Source organism: Scatophagus argus, chromosome 9 (genome assembly GCF_020382885.2).
Source record: "Scatophagus argus isolate fScaArg1 chromosome 9, fScaArg1.pri, whole genome shotgun sequence".
NCBI lineage: Eukaryota > Metazoa > Chordata > Actinopteri > Scatophagidae > Scatophagus > Scatophagus argus.
The window spans coordinates 1,860,800-1,885,312 of record NC_058501.1 but is presented as its reverse complement, the minus strand read 5'-3'; the positions used below and the strand labels follow the sequence as shown (position 1 = coordinate 1,885,312).

The window sequence follows — 24,513 nt, the reverse complement described above, 5'->3', positions numbered from 1 at the left end:
TCATACTGCCACGATGCACCACAGAGCGACACAGGAAATCATTCCTGCCTGTCGCCATCAAACTATTAAACAATCACAAATACTTTTTCCCGTAAATATATAAATGTACAGACACATGTAAATACATGATAGTTTATATTGTATACTTATTTTAGTTTTTATCCTATTTTATATTTTTCACTTTCTTTTCTTGGTAGGGAAAACTGCAAGTGTAATGTCTGTATGAAAAAAGAATTTCCCCTTAGGGATAAATAAAGGAATTCGGATTCGGATTCTGATTCTGAACTTCACTCAACTTTCAGGATGGGGTAAATAGATAATAACTGAATTTGAGAAAAGCGCAGCTTTTACTGTGAGTTCTGATTTTGTTTCCACTTTGTTGGCCTGGTTTGGGGACAAATTTTTGGAAATCTGTCGTGCCAGTTGAATATTTACCCTAAAAAAATACAGTTTTAAACCATTAGTTGATGCTATGAGAGATATTAAAAGAGATGTCCTTGCCTGTTTAAAAGAGAGATGTATGGCCTTAAAATCGATGCTTTCTGGATGAAACTCATACTGTATATCAGTAGTTTTGTGTTTTTGGCTGTCACTTTGTCAATGGGAGTTTACACACCAGCCATGCTGTGCAGCGTTGCATGGTTGGATGGTGTGATCAACAGACATGACTTACAAAAGTAGTAACGTAAACGTAAAGTAGTGAATTACTGGTATAAAGATGACTGCTCTGTTTGTGTTAGTCTTCCAAAGAAATCACATCTTATCCTATATGCTTCTGCACCTCCCAGTACATCATATTAAGTATGGAACGATGATGGGCTATAGCTCCCGACCATCCTAACGAAAGGAGAAAGTAGGTGAAGAAAATAAATGAATGATTTGATTTAGGTTCCAGAGACAGGTGAGTTTAGTAGTGGGAGTATATTTGATGGGTGGTAAGAGAAAGAGGGCTTTAAATTTCTTGCTAAGTGCCTTAGGACAAACTCTGTAGTGTGTAAAGACTCTGTTTTCTTAATTTGATGGCCTCTAAATGCTTCCTGTGCCTGTGACTTATGGCCTATCTCTCTTCCCTTTTATGTTTGTTGTTGACAGAGAGCTGATCTGGCAGTGGCTCCCCTCGCCATCACATATGTGCGCGAGAAGGTTATCGACTTCTCCAAGCCCTTCATGACGCTGGGTATAAGTATACTGTACCGCAAGCCCAACGGGACCAACCCTGGGGTCTTCTCCTTCCTCAACCCCCTCTCGCCCGATATCTGGATGTATATTCTGCTGGCTTACTTGGGTGTCAGTTGTGTGCTGTTTGTCATAGCCAGGTAACATGCCACTTCCAGTGATCACAGCCTCACACAGTCAGACACATGCTTAGCTGCCATCGCTCAGCCTCGCCCACCTGACTAACAACAGCCTAATCTCTGTAATTATAGGATCTGCATCCTGAGCACACGGACTTGCACATAGTATGAGCTTACCACTTAGTGACAATGCTGACACTAATCAGTGGTCTTGTATCAAAGCTCAGACTCAAGTTCATTGCTGGGTAATGTCTTTAAAGCAGTTAAACTACGAAACATCACATGAATATTTGTCTTTTCCACCGTAAGACATTTATACAGAATGATTTTTTTTTTCTTGTAGAATACCTCAACACATTCTCATTCCAGGTTGTCAAATACCACCAGCACTTTCTCAGACTCCTCAGCATCTCATACAGGAGCACAACACATGGTTATGAGTTTGTAACACATGGTTAACATCAAACATTAGTTTAGCCACAATAATTTGCTTGGTTAGGTTTCACACAGGAGACAGGCCCTGGTCTCCTGGGTAAAAGTGGTGTGTGTGTGTGAGAGAGACCCACAACTCAACCCACAACCTTCTCCACCCCTTTTGGGACTTTGTTGCTCTGTAGATCATGTCAGGTGGAGCAGTTGCTCTGATCATCACATATTGACCCAGATGTTTACACTGGAGTTGCTGACATCATACGGACACTAAGGGGTACCTTCTGCTTCTGTATGATATGCCAAGGGATGTGAAAAAATGGTGTTTGATGCCCTGGGAATGTAGCTTTTTTTCACTTTGCAAGGCTGCTAGGTTACTCCAGGCCTGCTTCTACTCACATTGGTATCAGTAAATGAAAGCACAGGAGATACAGCCATATACAGTAACACAGTCCTTAGACAGAGAAGCTGTAGTCTATCAGCTTTTTGAGTGTTGTGTGTATGTGTCCAAGAGAGAGTGGCAGAAAGGCGTGTAAGTGCGTGTGTGGGATGCGTTGAGCTCGATGTGAACACTGCTGCCCCTTTCCCACCTTTCCCTCACTGTTCCCAGTGTCTCAGAGTTCATACTGTCTTTTCTTTTCTCTCGTTTCCTTCACCTTGCCTCAGACACACTGACAACTCCGAGATATAGTCTTTCCCTTTTTTTCTGCTTATTTTGGTTCGGTCTCCAATTACTAGAAGACATAAGTCATATGGACTTACAAGCAGATGGTTGACTAAAATTTTGAGCTGTCACCTCATGTTGTCTGAAAAGTGGAGGCTCCTTGTAGCCTTTGCTTTGGAAGGCAAACTCATCAGCTCTATTTGTTCTGACTACTCTAACTGTCACTGGTGTTCATAATAGCTAAAATTCCATAAAGATGTGGCCTTTTTTTCCCCCCCACAGACAAATGCTTACACTTGTTATTTTCTGTAGTTACTTTCTCACGTCTGCACCAAAGTTCCCTTATAAGTGGGGACATGACCTGCAATTTCAGGTCTTTCACTGCAGTTAATCTGTACCACCCAAGTTCAAAAGGCATTGCACTTCTTCAAATAAACTAAACCCAAGGACAGACTGCTGCAAAGATTAAATACATTGCTCTTAACGTGATCGTGGTGGGCATTTCTGAAAGCTGTAGAACCCCTTTGGACTTGCGCTAATGGTGTGCTGATGAAAAGCGAAATCGTACGGTACATAGGGGATGTCTTGATTTGCTGGATGCAGTGGATGGAGTGTCAGGAAAGTATGAGTTGAGCATTGTTCTGATATAAAATAGAAAGTTATGATCAAAATGCAGGAATTTATGATAATGTGCTTTAGATAAGAACATTCTATAAATCAGAAAAAAAAAAATTCCTCTTGCTTTTGTAAGAGTTTTAACTTCTTTGCACTGGTGGTGTCCATCTCACATCCGCAGTTAAGTTTGGTGATGCAGCTGTCATCACGAATCCTTTTGCTGGTGAAATGATACAACGCGCTTATTTGTACTGATTGTCTTCCCTTTAGTGTCTTCGCTCCGACAAATCCTTTCAGATGATGAAACTAGGCCAAAATTTTTTGAAGGCTTTGCTCACATGTTCGAGTGGCTGCTGCTTGTGGCTACCGTTTGAAGCATGGTGAAGAAAAAAAGGGAAAGAAAGGTACATGTTAACTCTAAAACTTTCGGGAGGCATTGGCTTTCTTGCAGCCGTGACCTGACAGTTTTACTGTTAACGCACACGTGTTTTTTCCGATGTTACTGGCAATATGATCATACAGAGAATAAAAGCGGCAACTGTCATCTAAGTTGGCTCAGAATATGCACCTATCTGTATTTAATATCACAATAAGTACGCTTTTGGGTAAGTGTAAAAATTTTCCCCTCACTTTATTCCTTCTTTTTTCCTGTATACACAGATGCATGCTGGGCTACAGTTGCATGACTTTGCTTTAGAGTGTAGCACATGACAGTCTCACGAAAATTTCATGAAATGAGAAGTATAAAAAGCAAAAACTATGTGTTGTGAACAGAGTATGTAGAGATTACTTCTCTGCACCATGCCATAATTTTGTTACAAGAACATTTTTGCATGTTCACGATGAACTGGTAGACAATTTAAATTCAGTTCAATTTATTTATTTATATAGCACCTTATACAATCAGAACTGTCTCTAGATGCTTTACAGAAACCCAGAGCCTGAACCCCCAAACAAGCAGACAGTGGCAAGGAAAAACTCCCTTTTAACAGGAAGAAACCTTGAGCAGGACCCGACTCACAAGGGAGAACCATCCTGCTGATAGTCGGCTGGGTGAAGGGGAGGAAGAAGAGGTAGACAGGACAGAGAGGATGAAAGAGAGAGAGAGAGAGAAACATACATGCAGTAAACATCATAAATTGCAAAGGACAAACATGACAGGTTGTTATAATTGGAATTCTGAAGACTGTGAAAAGGGATTAGTAGTGGTGCACATGTCAAAAGTTCTTCTCACTTTCCTCCCTCAAATAGTTTTGGTTATTCGTTTCTGAGATTTGTACCTTCACTCAAATACATTGCAAGCGAATTTAGTTTTTCACTACAGAAATTCCTCAGGTACATTTCTTACCAATTAATCCAATCTAAATAATTCACAGAACTAGATGCCAACAGTTTTCACCAAAACTACCTTCTACAAAAGAAGTAGTCCCTACTTTTACTACTTTGTACTGAAAATAAATCTATGAAAATTCAGAGACAGTTACCTCAAAACCTCCGTAGAAAAAGCTGTCACATGTCTAAATACCTCAAGGGGTCAGGGAGTGTGTTGATTCTTTAATAAAGTCACTATGGAATAAGCTAAATGTGAAAACTTTGTATACTAGCATATAAGATTTTCTTCACAGGTATGTAACGTCTGCTTATTCCACCTATATAACAGGAATAAGCAAACCCTTACAAATATGTAATAATGCATTTTTTTATGTGTCACCACTATGATAAACGTTTGGAGCTTAGTTTTAGGCTCAAGAATAAGGTTAGGGTTTGAAAGTTAATTAGATAATTGGTAAAGCACAGAGAAAAGATCACGGTTTGCATTTAAAATGAGAGCTTCACTTAAGTTGGCAATGTGTCACTCTGTCCGACGCTTACGGGCTTTTTTGGCCCTGAATAACATCGGATTTCTTCTCTCTCTGCTGCTGACACACGAGTCACAATCTAAACAGACATAATAGTGATACATGGGTCAGGGTTTGTTTGATAGCAGCACCCACTTGACCATTTTTGAAAGCCAACCTCCACCAACCTACCTGTAAAAATATGCGCTAATCAGCTATCACTAATGTTATGCAGTTTAACATCATTTTCAGGACTGAGATAAGACTGCCACAACCCTCTCAGAGGTGCTGATCCTGCTGTTGGGAGCAGCAGAACACTCTTTTGCTCTTTCTTTTTTCTATTTCTCATCTACCCACAGCAGTGGGAAGATCAAGACTAAATAAACAGATGAATTACTCCAAACAGTGTTCTTTCTCATAGAATAGCAGCATAAGTAACCCTTCATTAAAGACATGAATTTTCTTTTTTTTTCTCTCTCTCTCTCATTCTCACACACAAATCATACGTGTGTGTTTGAGACACAGAAAGAATGGAGAAGAGAAAGTGGAAAGTGGATTTTGGCACGCAATATTTAGTTAAGATATTCTGTAAATTATTAATAACTTTCTCAGAATGCTGCTGTGTCACTTATCACCCTGCCTGCCTGAAAACGCGATACATCACTGAGACGTAAAATGTTGCTGCCTCCCACGTAAATGCAAATATATAGCTTTTAGGTATTTGTATAAAACAGCCCATGCTATTGATTTTCTTTGACAATGTCTAATTATCCTATACAGCCGGATTTCATTCAGATTCATTCACCTTCGTGGTTCAGAAACGTATTTCTATTACATTCTGTTCATATAAGTCATTTGTATGTTAAAGAAATTACACTCATTTCACAAACATTTGTGAGACCAAACTATCTAGAAGTTACATTTGACAAGCAAGACCGAATACTACAAGGTTTAGTTCCACTGTGCATTTATATACTGTTTATATATGTGTGTACACATTACACATTTTATCTATGTATGCTTGTGTTTGTGCTGTACTGCGTGACTGACTGAGTATGAGTGAGGGACTGACAGAGATAGAATACCAGGACCGATGTACACAGTGTTAGCATTAGAGCAGCTTCTCTTTATTTAGGCCTATACCACATGGGCACACAGCTAAAAGCACATGATTACTCTGCTGTGGTGCTCTAATATCTTCACTTACTGATGTTAATGTTACTGGTTGTTGCTGCTTTTATGTTCCCTCTAATGACATCAATAGCACTGCTGCTGCTTCTGGTGCAGGTGATGAAACAGCTGGGGAAAAAAAAATAGTATTGTACATCACACCTCTGCGAAAGCCTGCACATTATCACCTTGTTATACAGTGGTGAATGAAACCCCCCACATCCAACACATCAAGCTAATTCCCTTATGATGAACAGGAAGCAGAGACCACGCTAAAAGTGATCGATCAGAATGTTTGTGCTGAATATTCCTCTTCGTTCTCCAGTTAATTATGCCTCATGATATTGACGTCTAGAAGAGTAATATTTCTATTTGTGCAAAAATCTGTGTGTTACCTTTCTGTCCTCAGTTCTCAAAAAGCCTTTGTTTAAGTATGTGCTCATATTAAAGGCACAGTCCTCATCACCTGCTTGAAATTCCCTGTTGAATCCCATGAAGTTATCAGGGGAGGGTGTCCGTGACGTTTACGTGACGTGTGGTAATGAGTCAGAGTTCATCAGAAAGGGGGTTTGTAAAAGAAATGACATACTGTGCCAAAAAATTACATTCCAAAAATAAATTCCTGTCTGGTAGAAAGCTGCAGAGCAGAGCTGACAAACCTGACTGTTGTACACAGTGGTGGAACCTTAAAGCGTGTTGCTGATGTGAAGTCAACGTACGACAAATTATTAAGACTGCACTTTTCATTATTGTTGAATATAATATTTTATCTTTTGAATGTGTTCTGCCTGACATTTCCATCTTTTCCCTACAATATGGAAATCAGTATATAAAGAAAATATACAAACTGAATTAAAAGTAAAATGAGATTTACAGAAAAATAAATCCTAGAAAGATAAACATCTACACATTCCTCTTTTTTACTTTACAAGCAGCAGTAATTTAAATACTATTATACAACACACTGGAAGCCAGTACACATTCTGAGTGAGCTTTTTAGTGTGACCTGTGAAAAAAAAAAAACATACAATAGTTGAACATGCTGGAAATAAAAGTGTGAAAAAATCTAAAGCACCACAACATCTTTTGGAAAATGGCAAGCAGAAATGTAAAGATATACTGACTTGATCAAAAAGTCGTGTGTAGACATGTCACTTGTCCTTGACGGAGATACAGGACCGCTCTGACTGCTGACTCATCTCCACCGACTTTGGCGTTATCGTGCATATCATCGCTGGAGTTTTTCGCGGGATGACCCTGCCCCAGTAGAAAGATAAAAGCCTCACATTGTTTCTGTGCTGCTGGTGAATTCCTCAGTTTTCTGCTCTTATCTGCTCTGACCTTGCTCAAAGTTTCTCCCACTGCAGCGCAGATGACCTGATATAATGTAAGGGCAGTGTAATTGGATCAAAATGACAGCCAACAGGCCAAGCAGCTAAGCTGTGTTGTCTCCTGTAAACGGCATTGGTTTAGCATTCCCTGACCCAACTACCTGCAGCTGCACTCCAGACAGCCACTCCCATTATCTAGCACGGAGCTAACAACTTCACTCATCCATGTTCATGGCAAGTAGTAATTGGCTTTTCACAACGTGATTGGAGGAAATACACTCTGAGACCTCTGCGCAAGTGACTGGGTCACACAGTCGCATATGCCACAGCAAGGTTGCAGCTCAGTTGAACTCAATTTTCCATTACAAATTGACAAGCAAGCAAATCTGGGGCAAATTGAGTGAGCAGACGGATTGATTTAAGGCCAAGGATTCTCTAAAACCAGAAATAAGGGGGACATTCAGAGGTCCTTGAGCTACACTGCGCAATATCCTCCTCAGTGTTGTAGGGGTGAAAAGGAACGCCACCACTAATCACATTATAATGACAAAGCCCATTAGTCAATGACAAAGTACAGTTATGATGATGTCATTTTATCAATACAGCCATACATCTTCATATAGAGAAGCGTATTGCAGTCATCAACCAACTACTACTGTATTTTTTCCCAGAGGACAATGTCAATGTCTTGATACGTGGCGGTGCAGCTCTATCTGCATTACTGTTCATGCAGATGTTACATCTACCAGAGATTATCATTTTTGACTTCCACCACAGTAAAAAAGACCCGCACTGAGACAAGTCTACATTATGCATTGCAATTTGATTAGTCAAACCCTTGTGTCTGTTAAACAGCTTGAGTCAAGATAAGGCCCTGGTTCCCCCTCTACTTCAGCACAAACCAAATCAGGTCAGGGTGCTTAATTGTAGACCAATCAACCTTTACTAATGTAATGTCACTTTTATTTAATATGAATAAATGAGAAATCTCTCTGCTGGAGTAGTGCGTCGAGCGAGGAGGAGTGCCGGGCCCGGCGTGGGCATGATGGGAATGAACCGTTTGATCTACTGAATATTAATGCTCCTCCAAGATTATAAGGATTATTAGTTCTTTTCTCGGCAGACAATGGAGTTATTTTCAGACCCCATCGATTAAATTACTGAGGGAATTGCCTTTGATATGAGCACTCCTACGTGAGGAGTCACTTTTGGAATATGAGTGGTGTGAATTCTAGCCCACTTGTATGTTATTAGAATTTAAAAACACACAAAGGTTCAGATGAGCAGTCTTTTTTGAGGCTTTATATTGAGTCATACACTATTCACAAAAGACAGCCAAATCAACATCTTAACAGTAATTCATGTAATAAACTCTTAATTTACTGGTCTAATTAAACAGCATATCATCTTGAAGTATTTTCATGAATACACAGCAATGCTTATTGATTTGAGAAGTGTTCTCAGGCATGAAATGTTTCAGCTGTAGAAATGACTAACTAACCTTTGTTTTCTCTCCCGTCTCCCCAGGTAGGACAACTGCTCTTGGTCACTTTTATTGTTTCCTCTTGTGTTTTTATGCAGCTGCAGTTAACATAAATATATATGTGTGTGTGTGTGTGTTCTCTGTTAATTGTCACAGGTTTAGTCCCTACGAGTGGTATAACCCTCACCCTTGCAACCCTGACTCGGATGTAGTGGAAAACAATTTCACCCTGCTAAATAGTTTCTGGTTCGGAGTTGGAGCTCTCATGCAGCAAGGTAGACGCCTCTGCCTGCCCCCCTTTTTCTGGCACAAGTCCCACTTTTTTGCTGGGGGTCAACTTTGCTCTTTGACCAGGCCCATGACCATGCATGGGGGCCTCTGTGCATGATGCTAGATGCTTCACTAGTAAGGTTCAGCAGGATGGACTGAATGGGATTTGAGTGATGTGATCAGTGAATCAGGACAGTGCTCCTGCATGTTCCCCTTCTTCATGCTTCCCAACTCCTCCCCTTCCTCGTCCTTTCCCCTCTCCACCTTTTTCACAGCCACCTGAACAGGTAAGTGCACCCACCCAGAAAAACTGAGATGGATGAATGAGAATGTTTGGGTTTGTTTCTTTCTGCCAGACCAGTGCCATATCTTCTCAACTAGCTGGCATCTTTAGACTGAAAAAAAAAAAGAACAACAGAAATGGAATGTTATCTCCTTTATAGTGTTGTGGTCTTTACAATGCATGTCATAATGGGAGATTTGTTGCATACGTTGCATTTCTTCCAAATCAGATTGACAGTGCACTGTATTTACAACAAGTGGTGATGATTTAAGGCTTGGACAGCATGATTTATATTTGTTGATATATCATTGAATCTGAACAATGTAGTGGAGCACAGAAAAAAAAATAGCTGCTATAGCCAAAGCTGTTTTGAAGAGTTAGTTCATCCAAATAAAAATATATATTTATTTAAATAAATAACACTGCCTTACCTCAAGTGGTATCTAATCATGCAGATGGTTTTGGTTTTATATTCGGTTTTGAATATCTGTGTGAGCCAGTTCTGCCTCCACCCAATACAACAGAGGAGAAAGGAATTTCCTTTGCTGGTGTTTGCTTTATTTTAAGAATATATTAATCTAATAAATACAATTAATCAGAAATTCTTAATGTTAGAATTTAGATACAGCTGAATTAATACCAATGAAATGCTTTGTTTGGATAAACATCTGGTTTAATGTATGCAGTCTGATTCTTTTGTGAATTTCCCAAGAGGTAATTTCATGTGTTTCAATTTCAGAATTTGTCCAATATGAAAGCAAAAAATTAAATCAAGTTACTCTAATTCAATCCATATATTATATATGTTCTAAATAGGGGCTGTATTTTAGCATTATATTAAGCTGTTGATAAAATTCTAACTATTTGGCTGTTTGGTTTAAGTTCAAGTTTAGATTAAAAAAAAAAAAAAAAACTCTTTTCATTGTGTTTGGGTGAAGGGTGAAATCTCAACAACAGGTATCTTGCAGCTTGCATCTTGCAAAGCAAGAGTATGCATGACTAGATATCACTTGGAGAAAATGTGTCTTTTGTTTGAAGTCATCCTTTAAGTCCACAGACATATCAGACTTTATAAGGATTCAGTAGCTGGTAACATATCTATTGTTGGCTGGTTGCATGCTTACTTATACTGCATGTTTACTAATGTCTCCAAATTATCTATTCCTTTCATTTGACACCAAAGATACAAATATTTTTTTGAAAATTTGAGACCAAAATATGATAACTGAAAAAAAAACACATTCAATTAAGCATAAAACATGTTCAGTGTTTATAACTAACAGGGAATTTAAATGATCAAAAGCTATATAAACGTCAAGTATTTCAGCTACTAGATGCAGGGTAGAGCAGAAGTAGTTTATTCTTGCAACACCGAGCAGATGAAATCTGCAAAGTTGACCAGTTGAGAAGATGTGGCTGAGGGACAGAAAGCTGTTGGATTAGAGTGGACAACATACAGTGTCTGCATGGCGCCGTGCTGGACTGCACTGTAGAGAGGCTCCCCTGCCCGGCAGCTTGTCCTGCCCCCCAGAAAATTGTGGGATGTGCTGTTTGGTCATGACGTTACCTTGGGTACATGACAGTCAGCCCCAACCAGGCTCTGTTTAGGTCAACTCGCTTCTCTGAGTGGGTCACCCCTCTTTTCTGTTCTGGTTTCTGAGGTGGAACAGGGTAAGAAGCCTGAAGCTGGTAACATGTTCCACGTTTAAAACCTGCATCTGTTAGTCAACAACCAGAAGCCACTGCTAACAGGGCTGATGGAAATGTGTTTGTAGTCTTGCCTGCTACCTTGATTTTTGGTCTTGGCTGTGACTTGATGAATGGGCAAAGTGCATAGCTGGGGATGGTCCTGGTCGGTTACTTTGATACCAGAGTTGTACCATGTCTGACAGTGTGGATGGCTTGAGGCTAATAGGAAAAAGTTTAACAGAAAAATTTTATTTTAACACTTTGTAAGCTATCAAAACAAAGTCATTGTTTCATTGCTAGTAGAAGGGTCAGCCTTCGTGTTTTGGGGGCCCTCCGTCAAACTGGTATCGAGGGAACCCCTCTGTGCTTAAAGTTCACAGTTATTTCTAAGCCTTTCATTAATACTCAATTAATGCCTGTTACATTTTTTAGGGGGCGAAACAGAAAAAAGCAATTCAAGGGTTATATTAGACATAAATCAGATTCAAACAAAATTTAAAAGAAACACGAGGTAATACATAAAGACATGTATCAATAAAATGAAAAAAGATTAAAAGGAATAAAAAAGGTTATAAATCTAAAAATAGCAAAATAATTGGAGGAATGAATTAACAGCCCAGAATTTTACTTAATAAAAATTAAAAATATGTGTAAATAAAAATTACAATAAAAGTATAGTTTATGGATGTCGGCGTTAACAGCTGCTTACTTTTTTAGGTTTGCACCGTTATCATCCAAGTTAGGGTTTGGGTAAGTCAAGAGAAGATGATATATCCTTGGGGAATCACACATTTTTATTCACTCACATATGTAAATACCAATAAACGCAAAGTAAATCAAATAAAATAAAAGTTAGGTGTGACAAGAGGTCCCACACAGTTCTACATCTTCTCAGCTGACTGCTTGGAATGTGGTACTGAGATCCAGTGATAATAAAACGGATATTAACAAAAGATACTCTACAATAGGTGATACTGTGCTAATGGTATGCTGGCAGTTTAGCAGAAACTATATGTTTTATTAGACTCTATGCAGTGGGTGATAACGTATAGGTTTGCATGTGTTCTCAGTTTAAAAACTGTTTATTATCAACATATTTCATGTGTTCTACACTAAAAGTGCATGAAAACATAAAACTGACCCACATTCAGGTCTGTTTTTTGAGCCTGTAGACATGTTAACAACAAACACCTTACAGGTACATTACAGGGAAGTTTACTAATGAGATAATATCCTGAAAGCTTGTTCTCCTGGGTGAAGGAACCCTGGGAGGTGTGCCCCCCCCCCCCCCCCCCCCCAAGTCTGTCATTCCCTTTTCCTTTCAGTATCAATAGCAGTGGGCTCAAGTAGTGTTTGGCTGTCACGTCTTTCCCTGCATGCTCCTTCTACTAGACAGCTCACTCAGGGGACCGTGAGAAAGAGAGAAAGTTTGATGAAAAGTGAGAGTGCAGATTGAGTCTCACAAAGGGAGTGGAGCAGAGTTCTTAACCTCCTATCTCTCTGACTCTTTATCAGCTTTCCCTTAGAGTGAATGTGCAAAATCCCTGCTTTCAATTGCTTAAGCTGCTTGAGTAGAATGATTCTGATATAACCCAGGCCCACCTTCTTTCACCCCGGACAACAAAACTCCCTCCATCACTCCCACTCTAACAAAGCAAACATGCCCCTTCATCCTCTGCATACATTCTGCATAAAACTGGAATGAAAATAGGTTCTACCTCTTCTTGTATTAACAATTGCAGACTGAGCTCACAATCTGTTTCAGTTAATTTAGCTTAATAAACAGATGCAGACAAACTAAACCATACTACTTCAGGAATGAGTTAGCCTTCATTGTCCATCACGCTCTCAATGAAATGTTGCTCTTTGCATTCAGCACCCCACTCATGCTCCCATATGTCTACTCCAGCACTCTCTTCCTCTTTCTGCCCTCCAGCTAACTCAAATAAGTAAGGTCTTTGAAGCTTGGCAACCAATCAAACATGACAAATGAAAACCTGTGATCATGACAATAAATTGCTCCTCAAAAGATGTTTTTTTAAGTAAGACAGAAGGCACAAATATTAAAGTATATATATATATATATATATATATATATATATATATATATATATATATATATATGAAAATTATGTTAAAAATACCTTGAGAAGAACCAAGACACACAGTCAAACTGTCCAGAGCACACATAAAGTCAATTCAATTCAATTCAGTTTATTTATATAGTACCATTTCACAACAAAAGAGAGAGGGAGGAGGGAGGAGGGAGGAGGGAATGGGGCGTGAGAGAAAGAGCACACAAACTGAGATGCGTAGCAACAGCAATAATACTACAATATTAGATAATGATAATGATGAAGTATACAGAAGGTACTTTGGTGATTATGATAACAATGGTAATAACAATAATAATGGTAGTAGCTGTACAGAGTAGAAATAGAATTAAAATGAATTATGACTTAACAGTTGTAATCACAGTAGGTTTCAAGCAGGACCACAGCATGAGGTCCGACCACGATCCATAGGAGCCTGAGAGACGAGAAAGTACAAGGACTCCAGGGAAGAAGTTGAGTTACTGATATGCATTAATGGGACACAATTGTGTGCAGAAGGAGAGGGAGAGGAGGAGGGAGAAGCTCAGTCCATCTCAAGAGATCCCCCAGCAGTCTAAGCCTATAACAGAATAATTAGGGCCAGCCCTAAGTTTAAGTCTACTCTTATATGTAGAGAGGGTCTGATTCACATCACTAGTGTAAGACTAAATACAAATAACCAGGTCCAATCAAAAGGCTGCCCACTCTCCCCATTCTGTATGTCTGTATCTCAGTGTGTGATCCAGGCAGCAGATGCAGAGGTCTAGCCTGGCCTGGGTGCTGCCCCCTCTCCAGCCTAGTCCTGTACCAGGCCTCACCTCCTCCTCTGCTCCTCTCGTTCAGGATCTGAGCTCATGCCGAAAGCCCTCTCCACCAGAATTGTAGGAGGAATCTGGTGGTTTTTCACACTCATCATCATCTCCTCCTACACGGCAAACCTGGCTGCCTTCCTCACCGTGGAGAGGATGGAGTCACCCATCGACTCTGCTGATGATCTGGCCAAGCAGACGAAGATAGAATACGGGGTAGTGGAAGATGGCTCCACCATGACTTTCTTCAAGGTTGGTAGCAGGATACTGTTAAACCGACACAGGTACTCAATATTGGTATGTCAAGGCATAAGCACCCTCTTTTCAAGGCTTAGAGCAGTACATCAAACATCCCACACTGGGTGTTTTTCTTAAAAATCTTTTATGGGGCACTAAAATTACCACTAGATAAAAGCTAAAAGGATTGGATAGACTATACATCCATTTCATTCAGACTGAATGAAATGATTATACAACTACGGTCTTATATCCTCTGCAATATGAAGCCAGCATTTGCCTTTCTGACAAAGAAAAAGATCCAGACATGGATGAGAATTTGCCAGATTGTGGAAGTGTCCAGACTCCCTCTTGCTGTCATTTTGATTGTGAATGTAGAGAGCCTTCATATATCACTGAAATGACTAAAACCTGGTTCAACAAGACCATCCAAAACTGCAAGGTCAGTCTTGATTGTTTTACCATCTAATGGACTGATAGAGCCATGCACTGAGGTAGGAAAAGGGGTGGTAGGGTTTATATTTATGTGTGGTGTAATAACATGAAGACCAACAGTAAAGTCTTTATGCCATCCATATAGATGCTGTACCTATCATTATGCCCTTTCTGTCTCCTGAGTCTTCCGTTCTCTTCTCACCTGTATGTAGACATTCTCACAAAACCAAAGACAGTATTTGGGACTTGTGTTATGGAGCCATACAGATGCACTTAGTGCTTGGGTATGTCCTGAATTGGATTTTGCAGATGACAGTGTTGTTTTCCTGCTCCCACACTACAAGCCTCAACTGAAACCTATCACAACAGAAATCCACAAGCCACTCAAACGTTGGAGGATCCATTACACAACTACAGGGCTCACTGTCATCAATAAACTTGGACATTTATCAATATGATCTGTATTAAAGCATTTTTGTTATCACTGGATACACTTAGTTCTGCATTACCATCATCACACCCACAAGAACTTTAAGAGACATCCACTCCTTAACTTCTAAACCCCTGTATGGATCCTGTATTAAGCACAACCTTAAGCACAACCTTAGAGAAAAGCATTTCAATGCTGAAATGCAACTTTTCTTAAAACAACCAACAGACTATAAGACTGAGAATATGTAGGCTAAACTCAGATATAAAGAGCAGAAGTTCAGAAATGTAAACACACACGCACAAAATAAAAACTTATCATCCTTAGCTTATTGTGAAGGGGCAGATGACATTCCAATTAAAGTACTCAAGCTGTATGCCATGGAGCACTCTCTCTTTCTCCACTACCTCTTCTGAGAATTCTAGAGGACTCCATCAGTACCCTCTCTGTGGAAACATCCACCATGATACCAATATCCAAAAATCCACCCTTCAGAATCCAACCGCTGTCCTCAGACCACAGCCAGACTCCCACCAGTTTGCCTACAGCACAAAATGAGGGTACAGAGAATGCTGTGGCATGTCTTCTATACTCCCTCATCCATCTCAGTTCTTTTTGCTCAATTCAGCTCTGCGTTCAGCCCCGTCCAGTGCCACCATAACATGGACAAAACCAACCAACCAAAGGTACTGATAATTAGTACATCAAACACCCCACACTGGACTAAACAACACCTCTGTACACACCAAGACAGTTGAGCAGGTGAGCAGGTCTGGGCTTTGACTCAGCCACTTGAGAACCTTCACCTTGTAGCCTTTGAACCATTTCTGTGTAATTTTCACTACATGCGTGGAGTCAGTGTCTTGCTGGAAAATAAATCTTCTCCCAGATTGTAGTTCTCTTGCGGACTGTACTCAAAGATCTCCCTATATTTTGCTGCATTCATTTTACCTTCTACTTTTACAAGCCTTTTAGGACTTGTTGCCAAGGAGCAACCTCCCTACTTCATGGTGGCGATGGTGTGTTTATGGTCACGTGCAGTGTTTGGTGTCAGCCAAACATAGCGTCTCGTGACACTATGAAAGTTGGTCTAACTAGACTCTAGTCTGATGGCCAGAATGCTTCATTTTGGTCCCCTCAGACAAAATAGCCTTCTTCCAGTTGACCTTGGGGTCTCCCACATGCCTTTGGGCAAACTCTAGTCGAGATTTAACATTCTTCAGAAGTGGCTTTTTCCCATAAAGCTTAGACTGGTGCAGAACCTGGGCAACATGTTGTATGCAGAGTCTCTTCCATCTCAGCTGCTGAAGCTGTTAACTTGTTGTCATAGGTGTTTTGGTGGCCTCCCTCATCAGTTTCCTCCTTGCATGATCACTCAGTTTGTGAGGACAGCCTGCTCTAGGCAGATTTGCACATATGCCATATTCCTTCGATTTCTTAATGATGGATTTAATTGATCTCCAAGCCATGTTCAGTGACTTGGATTTTTATTTTTTTGTATCCATCCTCTGACTTTTCTCTTAGTTGCATGGCGTGTTCTTTTTTCTTCATGGTGTAACTTCATCAAGGAATACTGATTAACCAGTGACTGGACCTTCCACGCACAGGTGTCTTTATACTACAGTCACTTGAGACACATTCACTGCGCTCAGATGGTCACCATTTCACTAATCGTGAGACTACTGGCACCAATTCACTAGACCTCTGCTGAATTAGGTCAGTCACTTTAAAAGGGGTGAATATTTGTGCAGTCACTTATTTTACATTTTATAATTTAAATTAATTGGCATTACTTTGTATAAATCTGTTTTCACTTTCACATTAATGAGTTTTTTTGTAAATTTTTGTCAACAAAGCCAAATTATATTCCATTTATAAAATTTAGATTCATATTTAAAATTAAAATTTATTTAATCAATTTATAAAAGCAATAAAAGGAGAAAACATCCAAGGGGTGAATACTCTTTATAGGCACTGTACTCACACCAAATCATCACAAAACCGCTGTGGTGATAGTTGCACTGTATCATTTTAACCTACCTTAATGAAAACAACAGTTTAAAAGGACCCTATTTGGTTATAAATTAGTTTCCTCTAAAGATATTTGCTTTACAGCCTTAGGTCAGATACTACTAGTCTAAATTATTTGTGTCCAGTTAGTTCAGTTTTGCTTGATTGTAATTAATTTTCTTATGCACTGGTTCCTTTGAGATGTATGTAGCGAACAGTCTATTGCATTAATAGCTAAGGTTATGTTACCTAAGTTAGCTCAGTTAACGGGTCACACACTAGACTGTAGGCTAAAACACAGCACTGAAACAATGTCCGTATAGTAAGCTTGTGAGTCCTTGGCTAAAGAGTTCTCTAGCTACCTGTTATATGGCTTAAGTGATCAGTCCTTCACTCCAACCATCACCACTCACCAGTGAGCAAATAAATACATGATGACATCATCAATATCCAAATGTGGTATGATGTCACCTGGGAGTTTTTGGTAGCTTTTGGAACTAAAGCTCACTCCTTCTATTAGAGAAGAGTTGTTCACAGACAAGTTAGATCTCCTTCTTTCTCTTTTCTCTCCATCTTCTCACACCCTAATATGACTTCTTCTCATTAGTACTGTATGGTTTTGATCACGTTTTCCTCTTCTGTCCCCAGCAGCTGTCTCTCAGATCTCAGATATTTGAGATGTGTGTCCAGATCCATGCAAATCATATTTGAAAGTCATGTCAAGTCTGTCAGTTTTACTTTTATACTAACACAAATCAAAATGTGCTTCACAGGGCTTTACAATCTGTACCTCTGACCACTGATTTAAACTAGAAAGTAAATATAACTTAATTTAGAGCCTTAAATGCACTATTGAATGAGGATCAACTTCTCTGTTGAGTCGTAAAAATCATCTAATGCAAAGTATTATGAAGGTGAATATGTAAATGAACACGTATTAGACCAACTTCTTGTCCATAGCTGCTGCTCTTTTGGCATTTTCTCATCCAGGTGTCCTTTAGAGTCATGATGAGATTCACCAGGTTTTATTGTAACTTCCGACAAAACACAACAGCGTCAGAATGTGTTAAGGTGTTAAGGCGTTAAAGAGTACCTTGTGTGTCTTTACATGTCACCCACAGATGCTTAAAGGAACTTAATGCATATCTTCCAGACACACACAAGGGAGTGACAAAGCATTGATATCTGACAACCTGGGATGAGTATGTTGATTCATTTGTGCTCCACTGAGTAATCATATTCTGTCCACACATCCTGTCTGAGGTGTTTAAACATAATGTTGTGATGATGGATGGAGTGTTTTGATGAGACTTATCATCAGTCCTGATTCATTGCAGCACAGTTACAGATGATGTACGCACACATCACAGTCATAATTCAAACCCAGAAAAAAACAACAAAATACCTACTATTTAAGTAATTACTGAATTCTGCAATAAAATAGAAGTATAATGGTGGCTAATTATGTAAATGTCTGCATGAAATCGTCTCTGAAGTATTGAAGCATGTCACTCGGCTTTCTTGCTGGGACATACCCTATGGACTGCTGCTAGAATAACACTGAATAATTTAAAAAGCAAACGTACACCACTGCTGTATCTTGCTTGTTAGCTAGTAAAATCACATCTTATTAAAGGCAGTGCTGTTTTTCACTGTGTGTGTGAAATGGGGGGATGGCAGAGACAGTAGCCCTTTACATAGCCATGGCACAGAGCTCCATGTCCCCAGGTGGTACAAGTCTGAATTGTTGTGCATTAGCCATAAGATGAACTGGAGGAACGCCTCCAGCATAGTGATTAAATCAAAGAGAAAAAGCTTATTGCGATGATGTTCTTGATACCTGAGAGAAGGGAGAGACAGGATGTGGAAGAGGGGAGGAAGACAGAAACAACTCATGGAGGAAATGTTTCTGATCACATGAATAAAATTCACAAGACAATAGCAGCATATTGCATATATTTACAAAAGTAGATGATTTTTTTTTTCCAGCTATAGTTTCTATGAATCTGCTTTTAATCCAAGTCAGTTTTTTTAATACCATTCAACTGAAGAGTGTATTATTTGATATCCTCTTTGTTATTCAACACAGGAATATAGTTGTCTCCTAGATAATGTAAAAATTTATAGGTTAATGTTATGGCCATGAAGATAAACTATTTTGTGGCTTTGAGTAGCCTTCTCAGTGCCACCTATGCTCCACCTCCTTTGCACATTTTTTAGGCAGTTAGGCAGTCTCACCAAACATGAAACTGGCAACAGCCAGTGCTCCTACATTAACAATGGATCTTTTGACCACTTGTATGTGAAAGACGTCACTTGCACTCCAAATGACCAATAATGTTGCTCTCCTCAGCTTTTCTTCGACACTCAACAATGTGAGTCTTTTTCTGCACTACATTGTAGTATCTGATCTGCTGCTGTTACTTTCTTGTAGGTCGAGCTGAGAAAGCTGTAAATGTGACTATGAGTGCAGAATTGGGTTTCTTTTTATAGCCACTTCTGTTTAGTGTCAACAGTGTATAGATCGTGTAAAATCTGGCATGAGATAACGCTTTATAAAAGCAAAGTTGTTGTTTGTGCTGACAAAAACTGTGTGCCATTTCCCTCCGCTCTCTGGATTCTTTTGATTAGGGCCCTTTGAAAAATATGCAAACCACTTTGGCAAGCAGTGAGCACCGAGTCTTGACGAGGACCAGCAGAGTCTGTGTATTTAATGACAATTCAAGGCAACACTCACTCACTCACACACACACACACACACATTACATACTGTATACCAAAAGCTAGTATTACAAAATGTGTCAAAATGCTCGTAAAACAAGACATCTACTCCTGTGTGTCACATCTACAGGAATTCACACATTTACAGAGACATAATTGCACACAGAAATACATGCTGCTTAATAGGCCACTTCCTCCCCTTTTTACTCTCAAGAAACTGGAAATGTAAAGCAGATGGGATTTTTTCTCATGCAGATAAACAGATCCTGGGAGTTTATATTAGCAATTTTTTGCACTAAATATTTAAGTGTAAGATTGCTATTGTGTTTTGGCAGTGAAAGACTGCAGGAAAATGTACATCTATTACTGGAGAGGTGATTAATAAAATGTGATTATCCTTTAACACTGTCTTACCTTGAAGTATTGAGTGTCACCTACCCAGGCAGCTTGGGTGTATCACTAGTGTAGTCTATCACCCAAATCTGCACTTAGGAGGCACAGACAGCAAATATCATTTAAGCAGTAAAACTCAAAGATCTGGTTAAAAATCTGACTAGATAGGGGAAACTTTAACTAATTAATGGTTTAAATGCAACCCTTTTGTATCTTGTACCTTACTTTGCCCCTGGATTATGCACCATTTAACTTGCTAAAATGCACTTGCACCATAGACTTAAGATTGCTTAAACAGAGCCCATTGAGAAGCTTGGTTAGAAATATGGTGTAAATGAGACAAACCCCCTCTCTGATGGCATGATTGAAGTAGTTACAGAACTAACCAGGTGTGCAGAGGTATGAAAGTAAGCCAGGGTTCTCTTTAACCAACAGATTGAATTATAATAATAATAATAATAATAATAATAAAGTGGCTCCCTCTCCTCAGCACATGCCATTATACCCCAATAAAGTGACTGTACATATCATTTATTATCTAAAAAAGTTCCTCTTTAAGGAACTGTTAAGAGTGAATCTCAGAGGACCATGCACTACACTGTTCTTGATGAGTATTATAAAGCAAATATAGACTTCCATCTCTAACAATATCATTATATTAATGAGTATGTCCTCTTTATGTCTGCTATTTGATTTTATAGAACTGGGATGATTACTGTGCACTTTTGTTTCCTGTTCCCCGAGGTTCTGGAGTACAGCTTTAGTTTCACTTATTATTTTGTTGATTCTGCACTGTTGGGCCAAAAATAGGCACATAGCTACTGTAAGCTGTTACGTGATGTTTCAGCACTTACTGACCCAAACCCCCAAATAGGAAATACAACAATTAATGTCTTGTTTTCAATGGAGAAGCTGAACTTTCTGTGAAAGGGTGGTATAGCTGTCTGACAGGGCCTACAGGGGATCTCTCTGAATGAGACATTCACTTTAACTTTGTGTTAAGAATTGTAAGGTTTCTGCATAAAATACAAAGTAATAAGGACAATTTGTAAAGAACATTTTTGTTATTAATTTTGAAAATCACATCAACCTAACATCACACCAGAATAAACAGTTCAAACAATCATAAATCAGTAATTTCCACTATATCCTTTTTTATTAACAAAAAAACCTGCTAAAACTGTTTAATCGACTGAGAAAAGGCCAGAATACATAGCCAGAAGATGATCCAACTTGTACTACCTGAAAGAAACAACAAAAAAATTAATTGGTTGGTTAGAGTAGGTGTGTTCAGTTCAATTTAAAGATTCATTGTCAGTATCTGCGTTTCCATGAAATTATTTTATTTATTTTGATGCATTGCATCTGAAAAGGTAGATCAAAACAGTCAAATTCAAAAACATGTCTTCAGAAGTTCTTTGAGGTTTATCAGCAGTTGTTTTGTCTGATTAACGTCTACTTCCTCTGCTCTGTTGCAGTCATGTATAGTATATAGTCTGCCACCTCTGGATTAAATCCAACTTCGTACAGCCTGGTATTCGCTCCAAACCAGCTGAGGAAAAGTCTTGTCTCGTCTCATTTTTTACCACTTATTTGGGTCTGGGTCACAGGGGCAACGGTCTCAGCAGGAAAACCCAGACTGTCCTCTCCCTCGCCACTTCCACCAGATCTTCCAGGAGGGCACCAAGGTGTTCCTATACAAGAGATGTAGTCCCCCCGTCATGTCTCTGGATGGGCATGCCCAAAACACCTCCCCAGATCTACATGGACAGTGAGGGTTTGCTGGGTACGTCTGGCTGAAGACTGTCAGAATGGTCTTCAACTCCCACCTAAGGCACAGCTTTGACTGCATCCCAGGGGTGGTGGGGGACATGGAATCTGTGTTGGCCATGCTACATGCTGCCATTGCTGCAGCAGCTGTTTGGAACTACGGTCAAAAGGTCGCTGGTGCTAGTTGCGGCAGCAATCTTCAAACCCGCTGGTGGACACCAGGGGTGAAGGGTACTGTCAAGCTGAAGACGGGGTCCTAGAGAGCATGGTTGGCTTGAGGGACCTCTGAGGCAGCTGACAGCTAATAGCAAGTCAAACGATGTGTGGCTCGGGAAGTTGTGGAAGCAAGAAAGTGGATGTGGAAGAAGTTCAGTGGGACCATGGAAAAAGACTTTCAGTCAGCCTCAAAGAAATTCATGCAAACAGTCCAGTCACTCAGAAAGGGAAAGTAGCACATCATTCACACTGTTTACAGTGAAGATAGGGAGCTGCTGACCTCGACTGAGGATATAGTTGGACGGTGGAAGGAATATTTCGAAGATCCTCTTATCTCACTGTACTCATGTCCCACCACCCATCGACACGTGCAGGAAACAGAGCCGGAGTGCTCGGGGATGGGCTCTCCCATCACTGGGGCAGAAGTCGCTGAGGCAGTTAAACAGCTTCTCAGCAGCGGTGCCCCAGGGGTGGATGAGATCCACTGTGAGTTGCTCAAGGCTCTGGATGTGGTAGGGCTGTCATGGCTGACATGCCTCTGCAACATTGCATGGTCATCAAGGACAGTGCCTTGGGAGTGGCAAATGGTCCTCCGTTTCAAGAAGGGAGACCAGTGGGTGTGTTCCAACTATAGAAGGATCATACTCATCAGCCTCCCTGGAAAAGTCTACACCAGGGTGCTGTAGTCCTATGAGCCTCATCAGTGTGCTCAGGAGGTCATGGGAGCTCAACCCATCCACGTGTTTTGTGGACTTGGAAAAGGCTTACAATGAAGAATATGTGGTGGATGGCCTGTTGCTACACCCCATCCAGTCTCTGTATTGTCAGAGTGAGAGCCTCGTTCACATTAGTGGCAGTAAGTCAAACAACTCCTAGTTAGGGTTGAACACTGTTGGGGCTGTCACTGATTCTATTCATGAGGGGAACAAGAGACAGAAGAACAGAATTTCTAGGTGTAGGCCTTAGGATTTCATCTCTGCTTTTTGTGGATGATGTGGTCTGATTTCCATCATCAAACAGTGACCTCCAGGTTGCACTAGGATGGTCTGAAACCAAGTGTGAAATGGCTAGGATGAAGATCAGCACTGTAAGTCAGAGTTATGGACCAACTGTGACCAGCAGTTCAGGGTTCAGATCAGGCAGGCTGTTCCTCCCAGTCACAACCCTCCAGGTCACACTATCATTGCCCACATGGGCGTTGAAGTCCCCCAGCAGAAGAGAGTACCAGGTAAGACACCCATCCCAAGGACTCCAAAAAGCACTGGTATTCTGAACTGTCACTTAGTGCATATGCACAAACAACAGTCAGGACCTGTTCCCCAAGGAACAGGTCCGCAGGTGCACAGGGAAGCAACCTTTTCATTCATCAGGGTGAACTCCAACATGCAGGCAGAGAGCTGGGGGGCTATAAGTATCCCTACACCTGCTCTCCGTCTGTCACCCAGACAGTTGCAGAAAAGAGTCCAGGAGGAGTTTGGTTTCAGAGCCTAAGCTGTACATACTGGTGAGCCCGACTATATCTAGCCATTACCTCTTGACGTCATGCACAAGTTCTATCTCTTTCCCCCTAGTGAGGTGACATTCCATGTCCCAACAGCTGGCTTCAACAACAGGGGATTGGACTGCACCACAAAGCACCAGATCCCTTTGACTCCTCCTGCGAGTGGTAGGCCCACTGAAGGATAGACCCATGACCCTGCTTTAGACAGGGCCCAGCCAGGCCCCATGGGTAAAGGCCCTGCCACCAGGTATTTTCCAATGGGCCCTTTGTCCAGGCCTGGCTCCAGGCAGGATAAACTTGTCCTTGTTTTTCTTATAATGGTCTTTGTGAACTGCAATTTGTCAGGGAGCAAACAGCTACCGACATAACTCCTATGGTTATTAGGGTGTTAAAAGCCCTCCACCACAATAAGGTGGCCGTTCATGGAGGGGGCAAGTAATTTTTTTATTTATCGCTCAGCAATTAAATGGAATGCAGTTTTTTAAAAAAAACATACAATCTCATTACCTTTAAACGTAAATGAGTAAATGCTGACTTCACCATTTATAGTGCTATTATAAACGACACAACTGTCTTTGTGTAAGTAGTGTGTTCAGAGTGCTGCTGCTTCAAACTTAAAAGAATGACAGTCTAACTGTATGTTAATCTTAAGATCTCAGCAGCCACATATCATGTGATCTCAATTGATGTAGTAGCCTACAAATGGCTTTCATGATCAATTTTTATTTATTTATTTATTTATTTATGGCACCTTTACAATCAATCTAAAATCAATAGGTTTTTAAGCAGAAATCAACATAAATGTCATGGCTGTGTTGACAGGGGTCCTTT

The 24,513-nt window shown here is 40.2% G+C and overlaps 1 protein-coding gene across 3 annotated transcripts in view; it reads left to right on the top strand.

The window, feature by feature from the left end:
* grik2 (glutamate receptor, ionotropic, kainate 2) overlaps positions 1-24,513 on the top strand; it is a 229,747-nt gene that overhangs the window by 162,110 nt on the left and 43,124 nt on the right. For all 3 annotated transcript variants that reach the window (XM_046398440.1, XM_046398442.1, XM_046398441.1), the window contains 3 exons: positions 1,093-1,316; positions 8,982-9,100; positions 14,004-14,221. In XM_046398440.1, the coding sequence (XP_046254396.1) occupies positions 1,093-1,316; positions 8,982-9,100; positions 14,004-14,221 (561 nt within the window). The remainder of the gene's footprint in view (positions 1-1,092; positions 1,317-8,981; positions 9,101-14,003; positions 14,222-24,513) is intronic.